We start from the raw sequence: 24,072 nt of genomic DNA, 5'->3' as shown, positions 1-24,072 counted from the left end.
AGTCCTCAGGTCAGGGAAGTGCCTTTCGCAGGTCTGGTGTCAATCTGTTCAGTAGTTCCTGAGAAAATCAAAAGTAAATTCATATACATATGTGGGCGGCGCCTAACCACACATCTCATCCTGAGATCTGATTGGCTGTCAGCACTTCATCCAAGAAGTGTTGGCAGCCATCTTGGGACCAATATACATGATAGCACCTCATTAAAAAGCATTGCAGTTAATAGAAGGTTTTAAGACTTTAGTTACATTATAAATCCTGTGTTGATGGTACCATACTCATTTTAGGAATTGTGGTATGTTTTAAGGTGATTTCACCATGTGAAAAAGCCTTCTGCTGGGATATCATGATTGAGAGAAAAATATTTTCTCATGCTTTCCCACAGAGGTTTGGAAGGTGATCTATAAGCTAAACTGAGAGCTTATTTTCTGTAAATTCACATTATCTTTCTCAGTCATGTGAGAATGAAGTCTGACATTCTCAGTAAAACATGTACATCCAACAAGGGCAGAGACTGTCAGTTGATTCCTTTGTGTTCTACTGCAGCTTCCCAGAGTGTTTCAAAGAACAACTAGAGCGCTAACAGTCCTACTTATGATAAACGTATGGCACACCTGAAGCCATCTTGCTTGGATTAAAGTGGTAACTCTTAAAACATTTAATTTAAAAAGGAACAAAATGAGGGGGTTCATTTTTCCATAAAAAGTATGATTAGTGCTGCAGAAAGAAAAATTAGGGCACATTTTGAGTGACTTCTCAAATCCTCTTCTATTTCATTAAAAAATTCTGACATGCAGACTGAAACATGCACTTTCAATACCAGCAGCAGTTTTCCCTGGTGAGCAGTAGCTTTACTACAGTGATCTAATGAGCAAAAAGAGTGCTAACATTCTGAATTTATGGCAAATGTGTGACACATCTGAATGCCTTCTTGATGGAATCAAAGTAAAAAACTGAAAGTATTTCCTACTGAGGAGACTGCAGTAAATGAGGAAATTAGGAAACTTCATAACAAATAAGTCTCCCAAGATGGCCACCAGAGACAAAAGAGCCCAAATGTAGCCCAAATATCACCCAGATGTAGCCCAAGTATAGACCAATGACAGAATGTCCCAGAGTGTTCTTAAAAACAACTAGAGCGCTTACTGTCTTCATTTTGACAAAAGTATGGCACACCTGAAGCCATCTTGATTGGAATAAACTGGTAACACTTAAAACATTTAATTTAAAAAGGAACACAATGAGGGGGTTCATTTTGCCATAGAAATTATGATTAATGCTGAAGAAAGAAAATGAGGGCACATTTTGAGTGACTTCTCAAATCCTCTTCTATTTCATTAAAAAATTTTGACATGCAGACTGAAACATGCACTTTTAATACCAGGAGCAGACTTCCATGGTGAACAGTAGTTTTACTACAGTGATCTAATGAGCAACTAGAGTGCTAACATTCAGAATTTATGGCAAATGTGTGACATATCTGAATACCTTCATGATGGAATCAAAGTAAAAAACTGAAAGCATTTCCTACTGAGGAGACTGCAGTACATGAGGAAATTAGGAAACTTCATAACAAATAAATCTCCCAAGATGGTCACCGGAGACAAAAGAGCCCAAATGTAGCCCAAAATCACCCAGATGTAGCCCAAATATAGCCCAATGACAGAAGTGTGCAAAACACTTATTATTTTGTGTTTTTGCAGTGTTATATAGTGTAGACTTGTCAGGTATTGGAGAGCTTTACATGAGCATTGGTTACATCACACAAGAACAAATTCATTTTGGTTGTAGACATAGGGAGACTAAGTGATTTGACCAGAATCACAGAATGTCGAGCTGAAGCAGAAACTCTAACCTGGTTCCCCAGTTGCAAAGTCTGCAGTTCTGGAAGTAACACCACATCCTCTCCCCTAAGTGCAACATTTAATCAAGTGGTCAACTGGATAAAAAAACATAAAGGTAACAAATAATTTAAAAGTGCTTTGTCGCTATTTGAAAACTCAGAAAATATGTCCTTATTTTAGTCTTTTAGAGCACTAACCATAAGTTTGATGTCAATAAGACCCTCTCATATATGTAATTTCTAAAGGAAATGCTCTAGGTATTACAGTTTTGATTACATCAAGATGACGTCAGGCGTTCCACACTTTTGTAATAAATATAGAATGTTAGCAATCTAGTTGTTCATTAGGATACTGTTGAGAGGCAGAGGCCAGGGGCACGGACTCTGAAAATTGAAGGCAGGTAGGAGGGTGCAAAGGCAACAATTTAACCACACTGAGGAGGCAGGAAGGGCCGTGGCAGCACAACAGACTATGGAGGGCAGTGGAAAGGGGGGCAGGGGCAACAAACCAACAATACAGGACTTGCAAGAGAGGCTGTGGCAATGTAATAGACCATTGTGGGCAGAAGGAAGAGGCAATGGTAGTACAACCATACATGCCAACAGACCCGATTCAGCCAGGAAACGTCCAATGTGTTTAAGCTCAAATGGGCTTTATTTGATCTGTCTCCTGTCTACAATCTCCTCTTTTTCAATGTAACTCAAAGGGGAAAATCAATACCCCAGTTTTTTTTCAAAATCTCCCTCTTACCAACTTCAAAATGTTCGCAAGTATGTTACAATGGATCATGGAAGGAAATGGGGTAGGGACATGGACTTGGATAACAGAGGACAGGAGGGACATGGAGAGGTGCACCAAACTGACCCTGCAGGGCAGGCATCAGGGTTTGCAGCAGCACAATACACCACACAGGGCATGCGGGACGGGAGTGCAGCACAACAATCCATAGAAAGCAAGAGGGAGGGGACAGGACCATGCACATGGACAACAGAGAACAGAGGGGCAAGAGGCAATGGTAGCTAGCTGACCATAATGGACAGACAGGAGAGAAAGCTGCAGCATAACAGACCATAAAGGGCAGGAGGGACGGATCAGGGGCATTACAATGGAACAGACAAGCCAGGAGGGAGGGAGTAGGGGTATGCACATGTAAACAGAGGGCTGGGGGCAAGGGGGCAGGGCAGGAGCAGCAAGATAGCCATGGAGGTCAGGCAGGATGGGCACTAGAAGCAAGACACACCATGAAGAGCAACAGTGAGACTGTGATGTCATACACACAGACCATGGCGGGAAGGTGGGAGGGGTTCAGGGGCAGCTAACTGACCACACAGGGAAGGTAGGAGGGGCCATGGCAGCACAGAAGATCATGCATGGCAAGTGGGAGGGTTAGTGGCAGCACAATGGCTATGATGGGCAAGAAGGAGGGTGCAGGGGCATGCACAAAGGACGATGGAGGATAGAAGGGAGGGTCAGGACCTGTGCACAGACAAGAAAGTTCAGGGGAAGGGGCCTCACAACAGACCGCACGGGGCAGGCAGGAGGAGCAGTTGCAGCACAACAGACCAGGGAGGGCAGAAGGGTGTGGCAGTACAATGGACCATGTAGGACAGGAGGAAGAGGATAGGGGCATGGCATGTGGACAGGCAGGGTGGAGGTGGCAGGGACAGGTTACAGTCATCTGACAATGCTAGGCAGGTGGGAGGGGAGTGGCAGATCAACAGAACACTCAGAGTAGATAGGAGTGGCAGGTCCATGGAACATGGTGGGCAAAAAGGATGGAGCAGGGGCATGCACAAAGACATCGGAGGGCAGGGGGAAGGAGAATAGGGGCAGCAAGATAAGCACAGAGTTTAAGCAGGAGGTCAATGATGGGGCATAGAATTGGGCAATGGAGGGCAGGAGGAGTGGACTGGTACATCATACTAAATTGAGGGCAGTGGCAGCACATCAGACCATGCATGGCAGGAGGGAGGAGGCTAGTCCATGGATTCACACAACAGAGGATAGGGAGGAGGGGGATGGGGCAGCAAGCTAAATGTTCAGAGAAGGCGGGTATTAGGAACTTTATTGTTTTTAAAACGTGTGTCTGTGCGAACTACTTAAAATATGAACAAGTATGCAGCATAATCTCACTTTTATTCAGGAAGAAGAGTGACTGTGACTCCGGGCTCACTTGGCAGAAACACCCCCTGACCCTCCACACCCTATCACAAAATGTAATGCCCGTGAAAAGGGTAGGTGAACACAGTGTTATATAGAACATAGTCCTGAGAGCACGATTGAAAATGAAAAACTAGATATAGTGTATGGTATAAACTATGCACCAAAAAGTGTGATATAAGATGAACCGGGCGTGAAATATAATATGCAATACATTGTGAGCAATGACAGATTCATTGGAGAGGGCGAGATAGCACAGGCACTAGCGCGTGCTATGCGATATGCGCCTTGGAGTGTAATATGCACAGGGCAGTGTTGTGTAACCTAACTAGTCTCTAAAGTTGTAATATAAAATATGTGCTGGGGAGTGTAACGTTGCATATGCACTGTGACAAAGATATGGATCCCAGATTGTAATATGTATGGCATAGCACTGTGCATTATAACATAGGCATCCAGGAAGGCACGTTAGATGGGGCAATAAAGTGTGGCATGACATATTCACGGGGTGGTGTTACAGTGCACATGGGCTAGAGAGTGTCATAGCATATGCACTAGCTAGTGGAATACAACACAGAGGTGTGTACACCCACCATTGCTCAGCAGGCAATGGTGGGTGTAACACAGCATTGGGCTCTGCCAGGAGCGCGCTGTGACTCTCAAGTGATGTTCGTCCCCTTTCCAGAGAGTAAAATAAAAAGTATTACACATCCGGCAGTGGATGTGTGTTTTATTAACCGTGAGGGGGGTTTCTTGCATAGTTTTGGTCGAATTTTTGTCGAATCCCCTTTGAATGGCTTGGTGTGCATGTGTATTAAATGTGCCCGTCAATAGCTACCCATGTTTGTATATATAAACGACAAGGGTGTCTACCGGGATTAGGCACGGTAGGGCATCAGACATGTCAGAGCTTCACTAGTGGTGTAAATACATTCCACGTGGATTCATTGTATGCATAGTCGCCTTTTAATGAATATCACGCAAATCGTCATGGTGATAGGTACGTATGGTTTGTCCAGCATGTCCTAGGTGTGTCTATAAATATATATTTTTTTAAAATAATAAAAAACAGTGGCCGGCCCTGGGGATTGGGGTCAAAAAAATATAATTAGGAGACAGGCCCTGGGGGATGGGGTCATCAGGGCCAATAAATTAGAATAAGAAGGGGAACCACACAGCCCCCCTTCTTAAAAAATTAAAATAAATAAAAGACTGGCATCGTGCCGGAGGCCACGCCCCCTCCTCGCAGCACTCTGCAAACGCGCCCCCTGGCGAGTTGTAAGTTGGGGAATTAATTCCTCTTCAATACTGAGGGTCCCTGAGGGCCAACTAGCCCAACAGGCATCTCCAGTATGCGCCAGGGAGCTGCGCTGCAGACAGGTGTTCTGAGGCCAAGCCCCTTTTTACACCTCTCTGCAACGCAGCTCTGTGGCTCTTAATGGAGGTACCTAGTGGTCTAGTTTGACCCTAGAGACCCTTAGGATTCAAGGGGACTTAATCTCTCAACTTAGAACAGCCACAGGGCGCGTTTACACAGTGGTGAAGGGAGGGGACGGGGCCTGAGGTGACATGTGCAAACACACACTATGGCACGTTTTAAATTGAGGATATAATTTTCCTTCAATACTGAGGGCCCCTGGGGGCTAACTAGCCCAGCAAGTGCTTCCAGTAAGCGCCACTGAGCTGCATTGCAGAGAGGTGGTCCAGGCCGTGCCACTTTTTACACCTCTCTGCAACGCAGCTCTGTGGCACTTACTGGAGGTACCTAGTGGGCTAGTTGGACCCTAGGGACCCTCAGGATTCAAATGAACTTAATCTCCCAACTAAAAACGGACACAGGGCGTGTTTACACAGTGGTGAAGGGAGGGGACAGGGTCTGAGTTAACTTGTGCAAAAACGCCCTGTGGCCTGTTTTAAGAGGTAGTTTTAATGTCCCTGCCCTATTATATACTAGGGGCTTACAGAAGAGGTCATGCTAATCACAGGGGGACCCCAATGCATAATGTTCCCTAGTGTATGTAGGTGTATGTAGGTGTTTTCACGGTATTCTAAGTGTCTTTTAACATAGCACTGGCTCTAGGACTGGTTAGTCAGACTCAGTTACCACCAGTATCCGTCTGAAAAAGTTGAGGGTACAGGATGATTTTGCAACAAGGCTTCTTTCTGCTCTTCTTTTTGTTCTTTCTGCACGTTATCCTTCTTCCTGCACTTTTCTTCGTCTTTGAGGACTTCTGTTGCTTCTTTCTGCACTTCTTTTTTTTCTTTCTCTGCATTTTTTCTTCTTTCTTCACATGTCCTATCTCTGTAGGCATAGTTAGAAATTAGCATTTAAAAAACCTTTGAAATTCACAGAAAAAACCATAGGTTTCAGGCACGTTATAGTTAGGAATTAGCATTTAAAAAATCTCAGAAATTCACTGAAAAAACCATAGGTTTCAGGGGTGTTATAGTTAGCTGGACTTTTCACTTGTACAAAACCATTGAAATTCCCCCGTTATAGTTAGATCAGCTAACTATAACTCGCGCGCCCGCAATGCACTGCTGATGACGTCACATATTACATCACTCATGACATGGTCAGTGACATCACTCATGACATCACTGATGACATCTCAAATGACATCACTGATGACATCACTAATGACATCATCCTTGTGATAGAGTGGCAGACCTCCTCTCACCCTAATATAACCTTTGATACACACATTCAAAAATAGAGACTAAACTTTTCAAAACAATGGACATACCAATACCAGTTACAACAACCTCTTCAGTAATTCTAAGATCCACATACACATCCACTCATTCACCAACAGTCCTATACAGTCACTCATACATGTACTCACTCATCATATGTACTCATACACCTATACATCCTGTTACACAATGCCACTCATCCATAGAGTTACTCATACACATAGTCACTCATGCTAATAAAGAATCAAACATACATTTACTTGCATATACAGTTATACACACACCACCACACTTACTTCTACGGAAACTTACACATACTTAGTCTTTTAAACAATCACTTATAGAAACACATACTTATTCATACAGGAACTCTTTCAATCTCTCACTCTCACATATTCTCACTTATATACACCAATAGTCACATATACTAGTTTAAAACATATGTAGTTACTCATAAAGACACTATTGAGACAGTCATTCACTCACTAACACACCCATACACACACTCATCCACCCATACAGTCCTGCACACATGCTGTCTTCAGCACATACAAACAGTGAGTCACTCATTTATGCACCTATGCACTACGTAATACCCCCACCGAACCATGCAGACACTCAGACTGATACTCAAAAAACCAACTAATAACCTATATAGACACCCATGTAGCTACTCACCAACCCATGCAGCCACTTAGACACAAAGTGAGAGACTGATACAGATATTTACATATTTAAACATTACTCACTAAGCCATGTATTCACTATGATACACTTAATCAGTCAGTTACACAATCAATTTTTCAAAAACAAATCATCCATTTAGACACTTATATACCCATTTATTCTTCCATCGACCTTGAGATATACATATATAAAACATATTTAATTTTCAGAAAAACACACATTCACTGGATGATGTCATCAGTGATGTCATTTGAAAAGTCATCAGTGATGTCATGAGTGATGTCACTGACCATGTCATGAGTGATGTAATATGTGACGTCATCAGCAGTGCATTGCGGGCGCGCGAGTTATAGTTAGCTGAACTAACTATAACGGGGGAATTCCAATGGTTTTGTACAAGTGAAAAGTCCAGCTAACTATAACACCCCTGAAACCTATGGTTTTTTCAGTGAATATATATAGGTATATAGCCTTGAATAGAATACTGGTTTGTTCTGAAAGCTAGTCATGTCCAGCACAGTATGAATGCCACATGTAAGGATACAGTATGATTTACAGAACTGGATCAATGTTATTTCCTAAATGAATGGGCCATAATTCATTAGTATTATTAGCATAATTCATTCAGTTTAATGATTTTTAAGCACTGTGAGTCAGGAACAATACATAGAAAATAAAAAAGAAATATGTAATGATATCATAATTTAAGATCTTATGAAGAAAGTCCTGGACCCTTTTGTGGGACTCTTTTGGGCTGAAACATGTCAACCTGAATAAGACACATGCCGCATGTTTCAAGTGTCAAACGTTTACTTTTAATCACCCCTACACCACCCATTATTAAACAACCACATTTAAAGGGGAAGGTGCACTGGGATTTTTATTCTTTAGGATCCCCCATCCCTCAGAAACATCCTTTAACCCCTTCCCTGCGGGGGTAATTCCGTCACGACCCCGCGCACTGATTAATTCTCCCGCACAGGCGGGGAATTAATCGCGAATGGGCTGGCCGCGGCAGTTTTGACGAGCTCAGCTCGTCATGAGCACAGCTTCACTGTAATTCATGACGAGCTGAGCTCCTCATGAGCACGGAACGGGTTAATAGTCCCTCCGAATATAATGAGGGATGCACCCCACTAGAGCATTCTCTGGTGGTCCTCCCTCTAACTATTGGGACATGAGTCATCCTGAAAATGAATGAAATGGTAGATGTCTGGTTTTCATAAATAGAGAGCCTGATTTGGAGTACATTTGCTTTTTTGTGATTTTGTGTGTAGAAGGGAGAGTGCAAACAGTTACTCATATAACTTTCTCTCATATTCCATAAAGCTCTCAAAATTATAAGGGTTTTTTTGTTTATTGGTGCCATAAAAATCCACTCGTCATTTAGTCTTAAAGGCAGTGGAAATATTGACTCATGATATCACATTGTGTCAAAAGTAAGAACAATGCAGACTAAATATTGAATGCTCAACATTTAGGGCAATAGTTTAGTTTGCAGTCATATTTTCCTTTATTGCTGACTAAGACATGAAGGTTAAGGTGACTGCTAGAGTTATGGCTAGGATTTCTTTTAGGTAGGGTGAAGGTTAGGGATTAGGATCATAACTTGAGTTAAGATTAATGTTGCTTTAAAGGTCCGAGCCAGGATAATGGCAGTGATTAGTGATTGTGATTATGTTTAGAGTCAAAAGCATGTTAATGTGTCTGCGCACATTTAGGGACGAGGTACTGTAAGGTTGTGGTTAATCTTATGGTGAGGGTGAAATTAATGTTTATGTATAGTGGATGTGTTAAAGTTGGATTTTTTTTGGTTCAGTTTAAAGGTAAGAGGAAGGGTGAGAGTACAGGTTTTGAATATTGATTGTGTAAGGATTAATGTTACTGTTTTGTATAGGGAAGTGTAACTGTTAAAAATGTCATGGGGATTAGAAAGGGAAAGTATTAGTGTTATGGTATGAGTTGAGTTTAGATCTGAAATATGGGTTAAATGTGTAATATTCCCATGGGTACTGATTGGAATCTGTGTCTGATAGGCCAATAGCACTTGACTTGATCTGTCTAGTAGATGGAAGCAGCGATATTTTCTGTGCACAGCTGGAGCAACGTGATCGGGTAAAATATAATCTATAATAGTGACATACTCTTCCTATATTGAAATTTGTATTTAATTGTCCTGAATTATTTGGTGTCAAAACATCTAATTTCTGCGAGTGTACATTTCTTTGGAGACAAGAAGATCACATACCTTGTGGAGTCAGCAAAATATGGCACGTCTTTATCCAGGTTCTTGTGGTCACAAGGTTCTAAGATGGCTTTCTTGTGGTACATGGAAAACAAAGGAAGACATATTACAGATACTGAAAAGCTCTGCCTTCTAAAATATACTTTACAGAAGTGGCATGCCATAATTGTGCTTTTCACACTTTTTGCGATTTGAAATGAAGACTTTCTCATCGGCTGAAAAACATTCTTCAGAATATCACAACTGCCCCACAAGTTCTTTGTACATTGCAATGAATTATTCAATGGAGTTTCAATATTTGACAAACTCTGCTCATTTAACACACCAGGCAGAGCCACCATATTGTAGTTTGTTTACCACATGCAGGATAATTAGACATAGTGAGATTCCATCCATCCAGCACAGTCATAGGACATATATTTTGTGTGCTGTGTTTCCTTCTAAGAGGAATAAGGTGACCTTCAAACCACTTGCAGAGTAGAAACTTTCCAAATTTTCACCCACTTCTAGACATGAGAAGATCGCCCAATTTCTTTTAGAAGTGTTGGGGTTCTGGCAATTCTTGGTGGTTTGCCCATAAAACACCACTGTACTGGGTTCAGACTTGTCGTTCTCGTTTCACCACCCCTATGTAAGGGGATATTGAAGGCTAATCCAGAAGTTACCACCTTACACAGGTAAGAAACCAGTGTATCTGAAGGGCTTAGCCCTGATTGGATCTCTGAATGAAGCACATTATCCAAGTCTTAGTCCATGAGGCGAGGACAATCAACAGTAGCATACAGCACTTGCTCAGCTGGGAAAAAGGAGGAAGCTTGCTTCTACTTGAAGTGCTGTTGCAAGAAAAAAAGTATCCTAATGCGATGCGTGTGTCTTGCAAATATCTGATTCGGAGCCTTAAATATACCTTTGCTTTCATTAAACCAGCTAAGACCATGATATAACAAACACATGGCCTAATTTACCTCCAGGTACTCTTTTAAATCCGTGAGGTTGATCACCATGCCTGTGGTTGGATCGATCTGTAAGGGGAATAGATGAGATACTGAGCATGCTATATGTCTTTGGATATGTACATTATTACACAGTCCTGTAGGCAAGAATACACAATAGCCAACTCAATATCTCATCAAATCACACAAATGGTGTAAGTTACACAGCAAGTGGTATAAGTTTACATATATCACACAGAAAAAAATAATTGCTTATTGTGAATTGTGAAGTATATTTAGCACATCAGTCTACTGCAATTTGTGTGATGTTCACGTTATTGGCATGAATTGCAACAGTTTTGTGATGAAGGGCCACAAGTAAGAAGCTTAGTGTTTGCAATGACCAAATAACGTTTTTTTGTGATTTGCTATTTGGTAATCGCAAACACTAATCTACAAAGTGCGTTTTACACTCTGTACGGTTTCCAGTGGGTTCCAAGTAGACCTACCTCATGAATATTATTGAGATAGGTCTCACTTTGCGACCCAATGGAATTGCAAAAATCACAGGGTTGGTGGTCTACTGGGGTCGCAGACCAGCATGTCTGTGATTGCCTTTAAATAAAGCCATACAAGATGCATTTAAAAATAAAAAATAAAAATGTTCAAGTTTCATTTTTATGAGTAGGCAGCGGCCTGCTGGACCATTGCCTGCTCTTAAAAAAATAAATAGTTTTTCATTATCAAACAGGAAGGTGTCCCAAAGGGAACCTGTGGTGAAGTAATGTGAAGTAAAGAGTAGGAGAGTTGAATACTTCAAGCAATAGGTTTATTAGCCACAGCTGCTGCAGTCCCAGAGTAACTGTGAAACATGGAATCTTTCCACTGCAGCCTCACACAGTACATTCTACATTCCAATGACATAGCACCATGTCATTGGAATGTATGCTAGATCACCACAATATCTCCCTTCTTTACAATAAATAAAACAGAAACATATTACATAGAATAACATAGCGTAAATACATCAATACATACATAAACATCTGATAATTAATACAAAAGAACATTAATCACGATATCTTAAAGGTTTGATAACATTCCGCCTGCTACTTCTACGCTCGAGTTCAGGATAAGATAAACACTTGGATTCAGAAACAACCATATCAGTAGAGGAAGATGAAGGAACATGAGAATGCAAAAACGGTTTGGGTGAAAGACAAGAATCATGTGAAAGAGCATCGTGACAATCCACCTTCACCACCCTTCCCCTATTCCACCATTCATTTTTGCTAGTTTTCACTGAATTCCTAGTCACAACCTCAATTCTGACAGCAGGTTTAAATTTAGACATTCCCTTTGGAACATGATTAGGGTCCTTGATGCGAACCCAGTCTCCTACACATAGTTTACTTTCAACAGGTCTAACTCTGTGGGTAGTGTCGTAATGATTTTTCATTTTTCTTTGAAAAACTTCAACTTTTGGTCTCACAATTTTGTCCATATTTAACAAATGATCACTTTTGAGTTAACACTCACTCAACTAAGCAGGGCACAACTTTCAGGCAGGTGGACGTCCTCGTAACAATTCAAATGGTGTGATACCTGTGACAGCATTTGGACAACATCTATGTGACCACAGCATTTCTTCAACAGAGTTACAAACATCAAACTTGTTTTGAATTGCCCATTGTATACACTCAACTAATGTGCGATTCATTTTTTCTACCAGACCATTGGCTTGTGGGTGGTATAAAGCAACACATCTGTGTCTGATAGCATTGTTACTAAGGAAACTCTTCATTTCCTTAGAAACAAATTGGACACCGTTGTCCGATACAATTTCTTTAGGAAAACCTTCCCTTAAAAACAGACTTTTCAAGAACTTGACAACGCTAACAGTATTAGGTTCTTCTACAAATTTCACTTCCCACCACTTGCTGGAGTAATCTACAACTACAATGGCAAATCTTAATTTCCCTGGAAGCGAACCAAAAGGACCTATAAAATCTATGGCGATCTTTGACCAAACTGTGTTAGGTAATTCAACAGGTTGTAATGGAACTACCTTTGTTTTAAGACCTTTGTCACTAGAAGCACAGATAACACATCCCCGCACACTTGCTACAATGGCAGAGTCCATTCCGGGCCACCAATAGCTATCTCTAATTTTCCTTTTGGTTATAGTTTGTCCCAGATGACCCTCATGACCATAGGAAATAATCCTTTCCCTTAATGATACTGGTGGAATGAACTTATCCCCCCGTACAAGCATCCCCTTTTCTTCAATGGATAGTTCATCTGCCACTTTGAAATAAGGTTGTACATTTTGAGGCAGATTTTTTTCTTTAGGCCACCCACTCATGACATACTCCCTGACACTGTCCAGTTCCATATCTTTAGAAGATTCATCCAACCATTCACGTTCATTAAAAGTGGTGTCATAACAAATATCGATACATGCAATTAAACATTCTTCATCGTTTTCCTCACAATTTTCTGGATAATCAGTGAAACTTAGGGGTGAGCAAGATAATTAGTCTGCCCTTATGTTTTTACTGCATGGAATGTATTCAATTGAAAAGTTATACTGTAGGAGTTTTGAGCTCAATCTTGCTATTCTAGGGGTGTGATCTTTGATAACTGTCCCACTTAGAATGCTAACCAAAGGTTTGGGGTCAGTTTTGAGTACAAATTTCCTCCCCCAAATAAAACATTTAAATCTTTCAACCGCCCAACAGCAACTCAATAGTTCTTTTTCAATAACAGAGAACATTTTTTCATTAGACCTCAATGACCTTGATGCAAACCCAATTGTTACCTCAGTTTTCCCTTTCATCTGAGTAATGGTAGCACCAAGACCGTCATTGCTGGCATCCACAGTAATAATGCATTCTTGTGAAGGTTCAAATGGTGCAAGGACTCCGGCGGAAATGATTTCCTTTTTCAACCCTTCAAACTCAGCTTGACATTTCTCTTCCCAACAGAATGTTATGTCTTTCTTTAACAACTCCCTCAACTTTACAGTTTTCGCTGAAAAATTTTGAATGAATTTTGAATAAAATTCACAAAGCCCTAAAAAGGAGGCCACATTCTCTTTAGACTTAGGCGTGGGTGCTTTGGTGATAGCATCTGCTAAGCCAGGTCTAGGTTCTACCCCTTTCTCCGAAATTACATGACCTAGATATTCTATTGTAGTCTTTGAAAATTCACATTTACCCCGATTGGCCACAACACCAAATTTTTGTAATCTCTCTAATACATCACTCATACGTTTGTCATGACTAATCTGATCTTTTCCCGCTATTAAAATGTCGTCCTGGAAGGTCACTACCCCATCAATACCTTTCAGTACATTCTCCAACACACGTTGAAAAACAGCCGCAGCCGATGCAAGACCGAAAGGCATTCTCTTAAATTGGTAGGAACCCATAGGAGAAACAAAAGCTGTTAAATGGCGTGATGATTCCTCAAGTACCACTTGATGATATACAGATGCTAGGTCAATTTTCGAAAATAACCTAGCACCTGAAAATGTACTTATGATATCGTCAATCCTGGGCAAAGGGTGTGAGTCAATCCAAATTACTTTGTTGAGACTCCTTAAGTCGACACACACTCTCAATTGCCCATTTTTTTTTCTTGCGATAACCAATGGACTTAACCATAAAGATGATTCTATTGGTTCTATTACACCATCATCACACATTCTTTTAAGAATGTTTTCCAAATCTTCAAGTACACTGAATGGTACATTCCTCAATTTGTGTTTCACAGGGGTAACACCCTCTTGGACCTTAATCTTGTGTTTAAATCCATTAATTTTACCTAACTTGTCACCAAACACTGTAGGAAACTTCTCAACCCATTTGATATTATTCTCACCTCCTGCAACAACCTCTCTATTTTCCTCACCATCAGTCACTAATGAAACTTGTACATCTCTCCCACGTCTAAGCGTCATCCCATAAAGACCTTGGTGATAATGTATGCTAGATCACCACAGAACCCTTTCCCATTAATGAATGGCTTACCACCAACTTTGAGTTGGTGGTAAAGTGAGACTGTTTTGTGACTGCATTTCGGTCGCTAAACATTGATACATACCCCTTCCAAATACTAATTTGCAAACCCAAACTGCGATGGAATAATAGGTTACCAAATTGCAATTAGGAGTTTGTACATTTGAAAATGCCTTTTTGCGTTTGTAGATGGGCCAATTCTGCGAATCAGCCTGTTTGAGACCACAAAAGGGCTTTGCACACGTGTACAGAAGAGACATAAACAAGAACCTCTTTCAAAGATTTGATGATATACAAGGTTGGCATCCCCTCCATCCCTCATTTAATGGCATGAGGCAGGCAGAATAAGAAATGGAAGAAATGGTCATTGATGATGCATCACTATTTCACGCTGTTATTCAAGATTTCATCTACAAATGTTTATATTCAGATAGCATATATGTGACAGGGCCTCCTCGCGATCATGTGTCCAACACAACCCCAAAGCCACACATTTGACAAAACAAAAACACTACCTAATCAGTATAATCAACAGGTCAGAGTTTGATCACAGGCCACAACATAATATACTCAGTTTTTAAAGGAACTCAGCAAAGACAAACACCTTGAAAAAAGGGAGGCCTTATGGTATCAGAAGGGAAAAGAATCACCTGGAAATATGAAACTAATCAACAAATCCATAAAATGTGGGCACAAACATTTTTTTCCAATTTTCTGGCAGTTACAAAATTTCTTTCCGGAACACATACCACAGTCATCGATGTTTTCACAATGCTCCTTACTGAAATTTCCTTGCCCATAATGGATGCCGTAAATGCTCACAAGAATAAACCAAAATGCTCAAATGGGTGCAAAATAGAATTATTTAAAAAAAAATCTACATAAAGAAACTAATGTATCTCCTGAAGGCAGAAGGGATTGTACGGAAGGTGCCAATAATTAAAAGCCTCAAGTCCACTCTGAGAAGGGAAATACATAATATCAAAGCAAGAGCACAACAACACAACTGAACAGATCCGCAACATTCAATACTTACCAAAAGCACTCATAAATTCTGGTCTGTTGTAGGTGGAGGTACGAACACCCAAAAGGTGGGTTGTGATAATCACATTCCATACTGACTTTGGAATCAGTATTTAACAAATCTGTAGAGTGTATCGGAATATGATATATTGAACATGACAGTAATGCAGGTATGTCGCGATAGAGCATTAGATACCCAAAGGCAACACAGTTTATAAATATCACCAATAACTCATGAGCACCTAGCCCCAGCGGCATCCCAATAGGTCTGCTGAAACTCAACACAATAAATATGGGGTGTTTTTTGTCCCCATGTTTAACATTATTATTCACTCGGGTCAGTAACTTCCCTCATGGAAAGGCTCAATTGTACTACCAATCTAGCACAAAGAATCCCTTAGTAGCTTCTGATCAATAGCACTGTTAGATGCGTATGGAAAAACACCTGCAAGCATGGACAGACAATTCCAATAGAATAAATTTCCATCAGAAGGGCTTTTGCCCTGCATGCTCCGTGATTGACAGAATTGTGGCGCTAACAATGCTAGGACACAAAACACACATACACAAAAAATCCATAATCTCCATGCATACGTTATTGACTTTTCAACTGCTTTCAAAACAATGATTAGCTCTCGGCTCCAGGGGAAGCTACTTGCATGTGGGGTAGACCCAGGTCTATTGCAGCTCATTACAGAACTACATAATAACACCTGGGTTAGAGTCAAGTTGGTCAATGGTTAAGGTTTGTGTCCAAAAATTCCACTTACAATGGCCTGAAACAAGGCTGCAACTTGGCTCCTATACTCTTCAGTCTATACTTATTAGACCTGTCCAACACATTATAACAGAAATTGGATGATGTCTGAAAGTTAACCGTGCTGTTATTGGCCTACACTAGTAATTTGGTCGCCTTGTCAACCACTCAGACAGGTTGACAACAGCAACTGGATACAAAATATAAATCTCCAAAGTAATAGTAACAAACCTAAGGTGATGTATTTCGGTTGGTCGGAGTCAAAAATGTACTTGTCTCATCGGCATCACCAAGATAGAGCAGGTTCAATATTACACATATCTCGGGGTCACGTTAGGCAAAAACTTAAACCTGAATCTCCACATAGAGAAGCTGTGAAGCAGAAACCCAAGCACAATCGGAGCCATATGAATGTTTGCAGCAGTGGCGTAACACAGCCCTCCGCAGCCCTCGCGGTGAAGGGGGGGTCCCCTAAGCTCCAGGGGGGCCCCTCAGCACAGTGCTCTGGCCTTGGAGCCCCCGATTTCGTCCAGAGGGGCTCCCTCCAAATACCTTGAAGAGTAGCCCCCTCATGTTTTGTTATGCCAGTGGTTTGCTGCATTATATAGAGGAGGGGCACACGGCCCAGCCATACACTTAACAAAGAGAACAATAGGTCCAGCCTTTTGTATGGATCTCTAATGAAATCACAAAATTATTAAAAGGTGGAAGGAATCTTTGAAAACTGCATTAGGGGACTGCTAAACTTAAGGAATTCAACGCCGCAATGCTGCCTAGACCTAGAGATGGACCTCACTCCCCTGTCTGCCCTGGTGCACATTTAATAAGTTAAGGATTTAATGGATTGCAGGCCGGCAGGGATAACCATGTGGAAGCATACATTAGGAACGAGTTGGCCAGTCAAGTCTCCAACATGCTGTTGTCTGGGAATAGCTTCACAAACCAGCTGACAAAATTCAACCCGCCATCTCTCTTCAATTTAATAAAAGAAAATGCCCAGAGCTGTCGAAAGCTGCTGAGAAAATAAGAAGTAAAAACGATACACTGTATCACCAACATCAGCACAAAAACAAGGCATACACATTATAACTATCCCACTGACCCCTACTCCTCAGTGAGACAACCACCTCTTGATTACAAAAGGAACCCTTTGGAGAAGAAGCTCCTCCTGCATTCAGACTCTTTTATCTCTCCTTCAAGTAATTCGACGGCTCCAGGAAAATAGAGTCACAAAACAGTAATTAATACAGGGTTTGCAAAACATTCAAGCAGTTTAGCAAACACATAGTCTGCCTCTGCCCAGTTTTTGCTTGAGGCTCAGAAGAAGTAATTAAAACCTGTCTTCAAGGCAGAAGGCACAAGAATTATTTCACAGGCTAATCTATTCTGCTCCTAGGGCACCTCACAAAACCTGTCATACTGAGCATACTGCAAAATTCTTGAGCTTGGCCATCAAGCTCTGGGAGGGAAGCTTAGAGCAGTGGTCTCCAACCTTTACCTTTTCTGTAGTAAGAGCTACTCATGTCCAGTGAAAACCATCCCGAGCTTCGAATATTTTTAGAGTTTTAATGCTGGCAACATCAGGAAAGGTTACATTAGTAGTCACCATATGCAAGATGTCCAACAGTGACCACCTCATCAGGCAGGGTTCCCTCGATTAATGTAAAAAATGCTGTGTCAACGGTGAAGGGCTCTAAGTGGATAACACATAACAGCCCAAGCTGCAATGCCCCTGGCACCAAGTTAATATTAGTAACAAGTTTCCCCATGTACCAGCACCCAAGTTCTGAACATGCACAGAATTTTTTCTCTAATGCACACTTTTAAATTTTGACATAGATGTATTTATGCAACCAAGCAAAAAAAAAAAGCAATTTGTAAGGCTGGGATGTACACAGGGAGCTACTTGTGTGCAGCTGAAGAGCTACAAGTAGCTCTCAAGCTACTCATTGGAGAAGCCTATTTTAGAGACTGTTTTACACGGATAGGCGCCACCAAAATGGCAACTCTGTTTTAAATGTCATTATTGTAATTTGTAGCAGTCTTAAAGAAGCTTGGGGGCATATTATCAAGCACGGAGTTAAAATTATCACCACTTTAGCGGCAGAAAACTGCTGCTAAAGCGGCGAAAATGGGCTTGATAATATGCCCGTGAGAATTCCGATAGAAGCCCATGTTGACACCAGAACATTGGCTTCTATTGGAATTCTCAAAGGTATATTATCAAGCGATAATTTTAACACCGTTTCTTGAAAGTTTGCCCCCTAAACAATAGCTTTCCTTTCAATCATTCACCATCAAATGAATGACACTGTCATGCACCATACCTACATATATATCCGAAAAGCAGTCAAATAAAACTGGCATAAATGTACTACCCCCTCAAATACACATAACTTCATAAGACACCCCCCTGAATCATGAGGTTCATATAGAAAGCACCATTCTGTGCTCGAGAAATCGACAATTTGTCCTCCATTAATCAAGTGAAAATTGGCCAGGCACAAACACACTGCAGAGAACTTTCTGAATCAATCTAGTTTTACTCTCGTCGTTACACAGATAACGACTAAATGTACCCGACTACTAAGCAGACACAATAACACTAGCACAGCAATATGCGCTCTCAAACGTCGATTCCCCCAATTAGATGTATTGCCTTCTTGTATCTATATAAAATGATGCAGAAATAGAGCATGCACTCTGGGGAGCTCACCTACCAGGCTGGGCCCCTATAGTGCATCACAGTAAGAGGGAGTAAAGTAATGCCATACTATCTACTCATTCAATGTTTTTAATGTATTGACATTATTCACACTACTACAGTCTTATCTATTTATGTAGAATCAGTGGTGTCTGCATTGACTCTCTGCGCCTTTTTTTCTATAGGAGGACCAGCTTCTAGAGGAATTTGGTATACAGAGCACCAACAGTAAACCGCCGTTACTCAATAGGCAATTAATTGCATGTTTGATTCTAATTTATGCACGATTCATTTCTCTAGCTCCTTTAGGCGGGTAGTGCTGAATCTAAAACTGCATTGTTCCTCCCAGTCCGGCTGCCAATTGACCTTTTTTTTTCTCCATCAAGAACGTGTCTCCTAATTGATTTACAACTAACTCATTCTCCATCAAGTAAAATGTATCCAAACCAACACCCCACGACTCACCATCATAGATGCCACAAACCACTGCATACCTCACCACTGCAATGAAAAGACCCAGTTTGGGCAATATAAGCCACATAGAGATGTCACTGGCAGGCCCTTTAGAGGGATTAGAGTGGAGACAGAGGGGTCAAGGCAAATATTGTAGTAAGTGAAATTAGAACATTAAAAAAGTAAACTAAATTTAACAAATCATACCACAAGAGAAGTAGGAGGATCACTTTGGAGCACTAAGGAAACACAGAGAGGTCACAGTGCAGGGAAGCATTGAAATCAGGGACAATTGAACAGGTAGAATACCATTCAGAGCTCAAGAGTGTCAGTCAGTCAGTCAGTCACAAATGTTTATTTCGGAAAATAATTTCCATAAAACATCCAGCCAACAATAAATACATGCAACGTTAAGAACACAAGAAATTTAAAAACTGTAAAACTCAATAAACACAGCAATAATTTCTCATATAGAAACAATTAAAACAATCAATTATCAAGACACAATCTTTTCTTTACAGCACCCCGTAAAATCCAGCTGCAGACAAACAAATACGTTCTGTAGTTAGCATCTGTAAAAACATTAATGCAGGTCTGACCCGAATAAAATTCATACCTTTAAGAAGGAGAATAGAAAATTAGCGACAAAGATCACAATACAAATCACAGTAAAAAAGATAATGATGAGTATCTTGTCTTGAAATGTTGTCACAGTGACAAGGGGGAAGATTCTCCACCAATTACCATCCTCTGGGAAACTTGAGCACTTGGTGTAGCATCCCAAAGTGAAATTTTGTTAGGAGGTCACGATAATAGCAATTGTCAACAAACATCAAATAAGGCTTGATAAGCGAAGTTGTTTTAAGCATAACAAATGCTCGCACCAAACCTTTATGCAATTCTAAACCCTGCCTGTCAGATTTTCTGCAGGCAAAGAAATGCTCCTTAGTGCATTCTATATCTAATTTTCTGATAAATTCAGGTGCTGTAAAAAACTCATGCCACCCAAGAGCCTGGAAACCCTCTTGCACATATATCAACCATGCAAGATTCTTCCTACAATCCAGAGAGTCCCTCAAAAATGACCTTTTCAACTCAAGTTCTGGATTGAAACAGGAGTACTGAAATCAGCCTCTTACCTATTCAGGGTAGATCAAGGCCCTCCCGCATTAAATGGGTAAACAGACATAATATCGAATTCAAAATATCGATAGGACAGAATATCGAGTTTTTAATATAGAATGGACAGAATATCGAATTGCCAAAATATAGTGGTGAAGAATATCGAAAATCAGGTAAGAAATAAAATATCGATTTAAATAATATAGAAGTAAGTAATATCGACGGTTATAATATAGTTGTTAAAAATATCGAATTTTTGTATAGTGTTTTAAGTGTTAGTATATGTGTTAAAAGTATGTATACATTTTGGAATGTATGTTTGAATATTTTTAAAGTAATGAATTGTATGTTATTTAAATTTTGTGTAATTTAATTCCGTAGCGGGTTGTGGGTTTATAGGGGATTAGAGTGGGAAGTAATTTAATTATAGTACATTAAATAATAATTTTTAGGAATTATTAATTATTTTTAATTTAATGTTGCGTTTTACTTCTGTAGCAGGTTGTGGGTTTATAGGGGAATAGGGTGGGAAGTAATTTAATTGTTATTAGGTAATTATTAATTGGTATTGAAAATCAATTGGTTGTTGATTAATTATTAATTGGTAAATAATTAGTATTAATTGGTAATTAATTAGTATTAATTGTTTAATTGATAATTATGTTAATTGTATCAATTTATTATTTGTAGTGGGTTGTGGGTTCATAGGGAATATGGTGGGAATTAATTTAATTGTAAATAATTAATTATTGAAATAATGTTTGTATATTGCTAATGAATTTATTCTTAATTAATTATTAATTGGTATTAATTTTATTTATTAATTTTTGGTATTGGAAATTAATTGGTTGTTAATTAATTATTAATAGGTTATTAATTAAAAAAACATTGGTATTTATAATAAATTAATTATTAAATATTGTGTGATTGGTAATTAATTTTAACATTTTTATTTGGTATTAATAATTTATTTATTTTTAATAAAATATTAAATTAATATTTTCCCTACTATTGCACTCACTGGAGTGGGAATAGTAATTTTTACCCCTACCCTAGCCAACACTTTCCCTACTATTGCACTCACTGGAGTGCAAATAATAATTTTTACCCCTACGGTATCCAATGCTTACCCTAGAGTTGCACTCACTGGAGTGGGAATAGTAAATTTTACCCTCCCGCTATCCAACGCTTTCCCTACTGTTGCACTCTCTGGAGTGGGAATAGTAATTTTTACCCCTACGCTATCCAACGCTTTCCCTACTGTTGCACTCTTTGGAGTGGGAATAGTAATTTTTACCCCTACGCTATCCAACGCTTTCCCTACTGTTGCACTCTTTGGAGTGGGAATAGTAATTTTTACCCTCCCGCTATCCAACGCTTTCCCTACTGTTGCACTCTCTGGAGTGTGAATAGTAATTTTTACCCCTACGCTATCCAACGATTACCCTACAGTTGCACTCTTTGGAGTGGGAATAGTAATTTTTACCCCTACGCTATCCAACGCTTTCCCTACTGTTGTCCTCTCTGGAGTGGGAATAGTAATTTTTACCTCTACGCTATCCAACGCTTTCCCTACTGTTGCACTCTTTGGAGTGGGAATAGTAATTTTTACCCCTACGCCATCTGACATTTTCCCTACTGTTGCACTCACTGGAGTGGGAATAGTAAATTTTGCCTTCCCGCTATCCAATGCTTTCCCTACTGTTGCACTCTCTGGAGTGGGAATAGTAATTTTTAGCCCTACTCTATCCAACGCTTTCCCTACTGTTGCACTCTTTGGAGTGGGAATAGTAATTTTTACCCCTACGCTATCCAATGCTTTCCCTACTGTTGAACTCACTGCAGTGGGGATAGTAAATTTTACCCTCCCGCTATCCAACGCTTTCCCTATGGTTGCACTCTCTGGAGTGTGAATATTAATTTTTACCCCTACGCTATCCAATGCTTTCCCTAATATTACAGTGTCTGGAGTGGGAAAACTAATTTTTACTCTCCCGCTATCCAACGCTTTCCCTACTGTTGCACTCTCTGGAGTGGGAATAGTAATTTTTACCCTCCCGCTATCCAACGTTTTCTCTACTATTGCACTTACTGGAGTGGTAATAGTAAATTTTACCCGCCCACTTTCCTATGCAAAAAATATTGCATTTTTTAAATAAATATTACGTTAATATATATGTATTCATATTTTTTTTACTTACATTAATTATTTATTAATTTTAAAGTAATTTAAGTATTTTTAAGTATGTTTCAGTCAATTATATGTTTTATTTAATTAATTTTACATTAATTTTAAGACATTTAAAAAAATTCGATATTGTGACTAACTATATTTTTTACAATGATATTTAGGATTCTATATTTTTGTACTTACCTGTTTGGAGATAGGGCTTTGATATTTTGGCATTCTACATTTTTCCTTCGATATTTTGGCAATTCGATATTCTTCTTCTCGATATTTCGTCAGTGATCCCATTAAATGGCCCTAAAGATGATTAATTTATAATGCGAATAAAAAAGGGGCCAAAATACAGCCCTGCATAACCCCCGAGTAAAAAGCAAAGTATTCCGTACAGTCCCCTTTCCCATTATATCTCACACAAGCAGACATATTCATGTGAAGGTCAGCCAGAACGTGAACAAGCTCAGATCAACTCCCAAAGAAATTTTCGAAGGCCAGAGTTTGCTTCTATTAACACAGTCAAATTCAGAAATGCCATATGGATGCTCCCTTGCCTTGCCACAGTATACTTATAATAATTAAGTAAACGTTCAGAGCCTGATCAATAGTGTTTTTCTCCTGTCTAAAGCCATATTGAATGTCAGAAAAAAATCACATTCTGCACTGATGATTCCTGCATCTGAGATAAGATGACCTTCCCAATATTCTTGACTATAGAATCCACTAATGAAATTGGTCTATAACATTTTGGGCCTCTCTTGTGGCCATTTCTAAATATCATAGTAATCACAGACCCCATTTACAAAGATAGGACCCCAGTTTTAACTAAAGCATTTGGAAACATAGGGCCTGATTCACAAAGATAAACTTAGACCTGAATTCTAACGTGGGAGGTGAAGTCTAGGTTTAGACCTAACGTCTAACTTTACCCCTGAAGTCTAACTTTATACTGGAATTCGAAGACCTAAAATCCAACTTTACATCCGAAGTCTAAGTTTAGACTTCAGGTCTGAACTTAGGACCCGATTCGCAAAGGTAAAGTTAGACTGAAAGTCTAATTTACAACAAAAGTCTAACTTTACTACTTTTCAGTATTCACAAAGTTAAGTTACTACTTGTAACATTACTACTGGTAAAGTTACAAGTAGTAACTTACCTTTGTGAACACCGAAAATATAAAGTTACAATTTTGGTCTAAGTTAGACTTCTGGTCTAACTTTAACTTTGTGTTTTGGGCCCATAGTAA

At 39.8% G+C, this 24,072-nt stretch overlaps 1 protein-coding gene across 1 annotated transcript in view; it reads right to left on the bottom strand.

Annotated features, from left to right (window-relative positions):
* Positions 1-24,072, bottom strand: part of LOC146856971 (6-pyruvoyl tetrahydrobiopterin synthase-like) — a 178,173-nt gene that overhangs the window by 16,154 nt on the left and 137,947 nt on the right. Inside the window, exons 4-5 of the mRNA XM_085646786.1 lie at positions 10,597-10,653; positions 9,635-9,705 (exon numbers count right to left, since the gene is read on the bottom strand). Coding sequence (XP_085502912.1) covers positions 9,635-9,705; positions 10,597-10,653 — 128 coding nt within the window. The remainder of the gene's footprint in view (positions 1-9,634; positions 9,706-10,596; positions 10,654-24,072) is intronic.

Source organism: Triturus cristatus, chromosome 3_2 (genome assembly GCF_964204655.1).
Source record: "Triturus cristatus chromosome 3_2, aTriCri1.1, whole genome shotgun sequence".
NCBI lineage: Eukaryota > Metazoa > Chordata > Amphibia > Caudata > Salamandridae > Triturus > Triturus cristatus.
The sequence above is the reverse complement of the archived record's forward strand: the minus strand, read 5'-3'. Positions and strand labels throughout refer to the sequence as shown.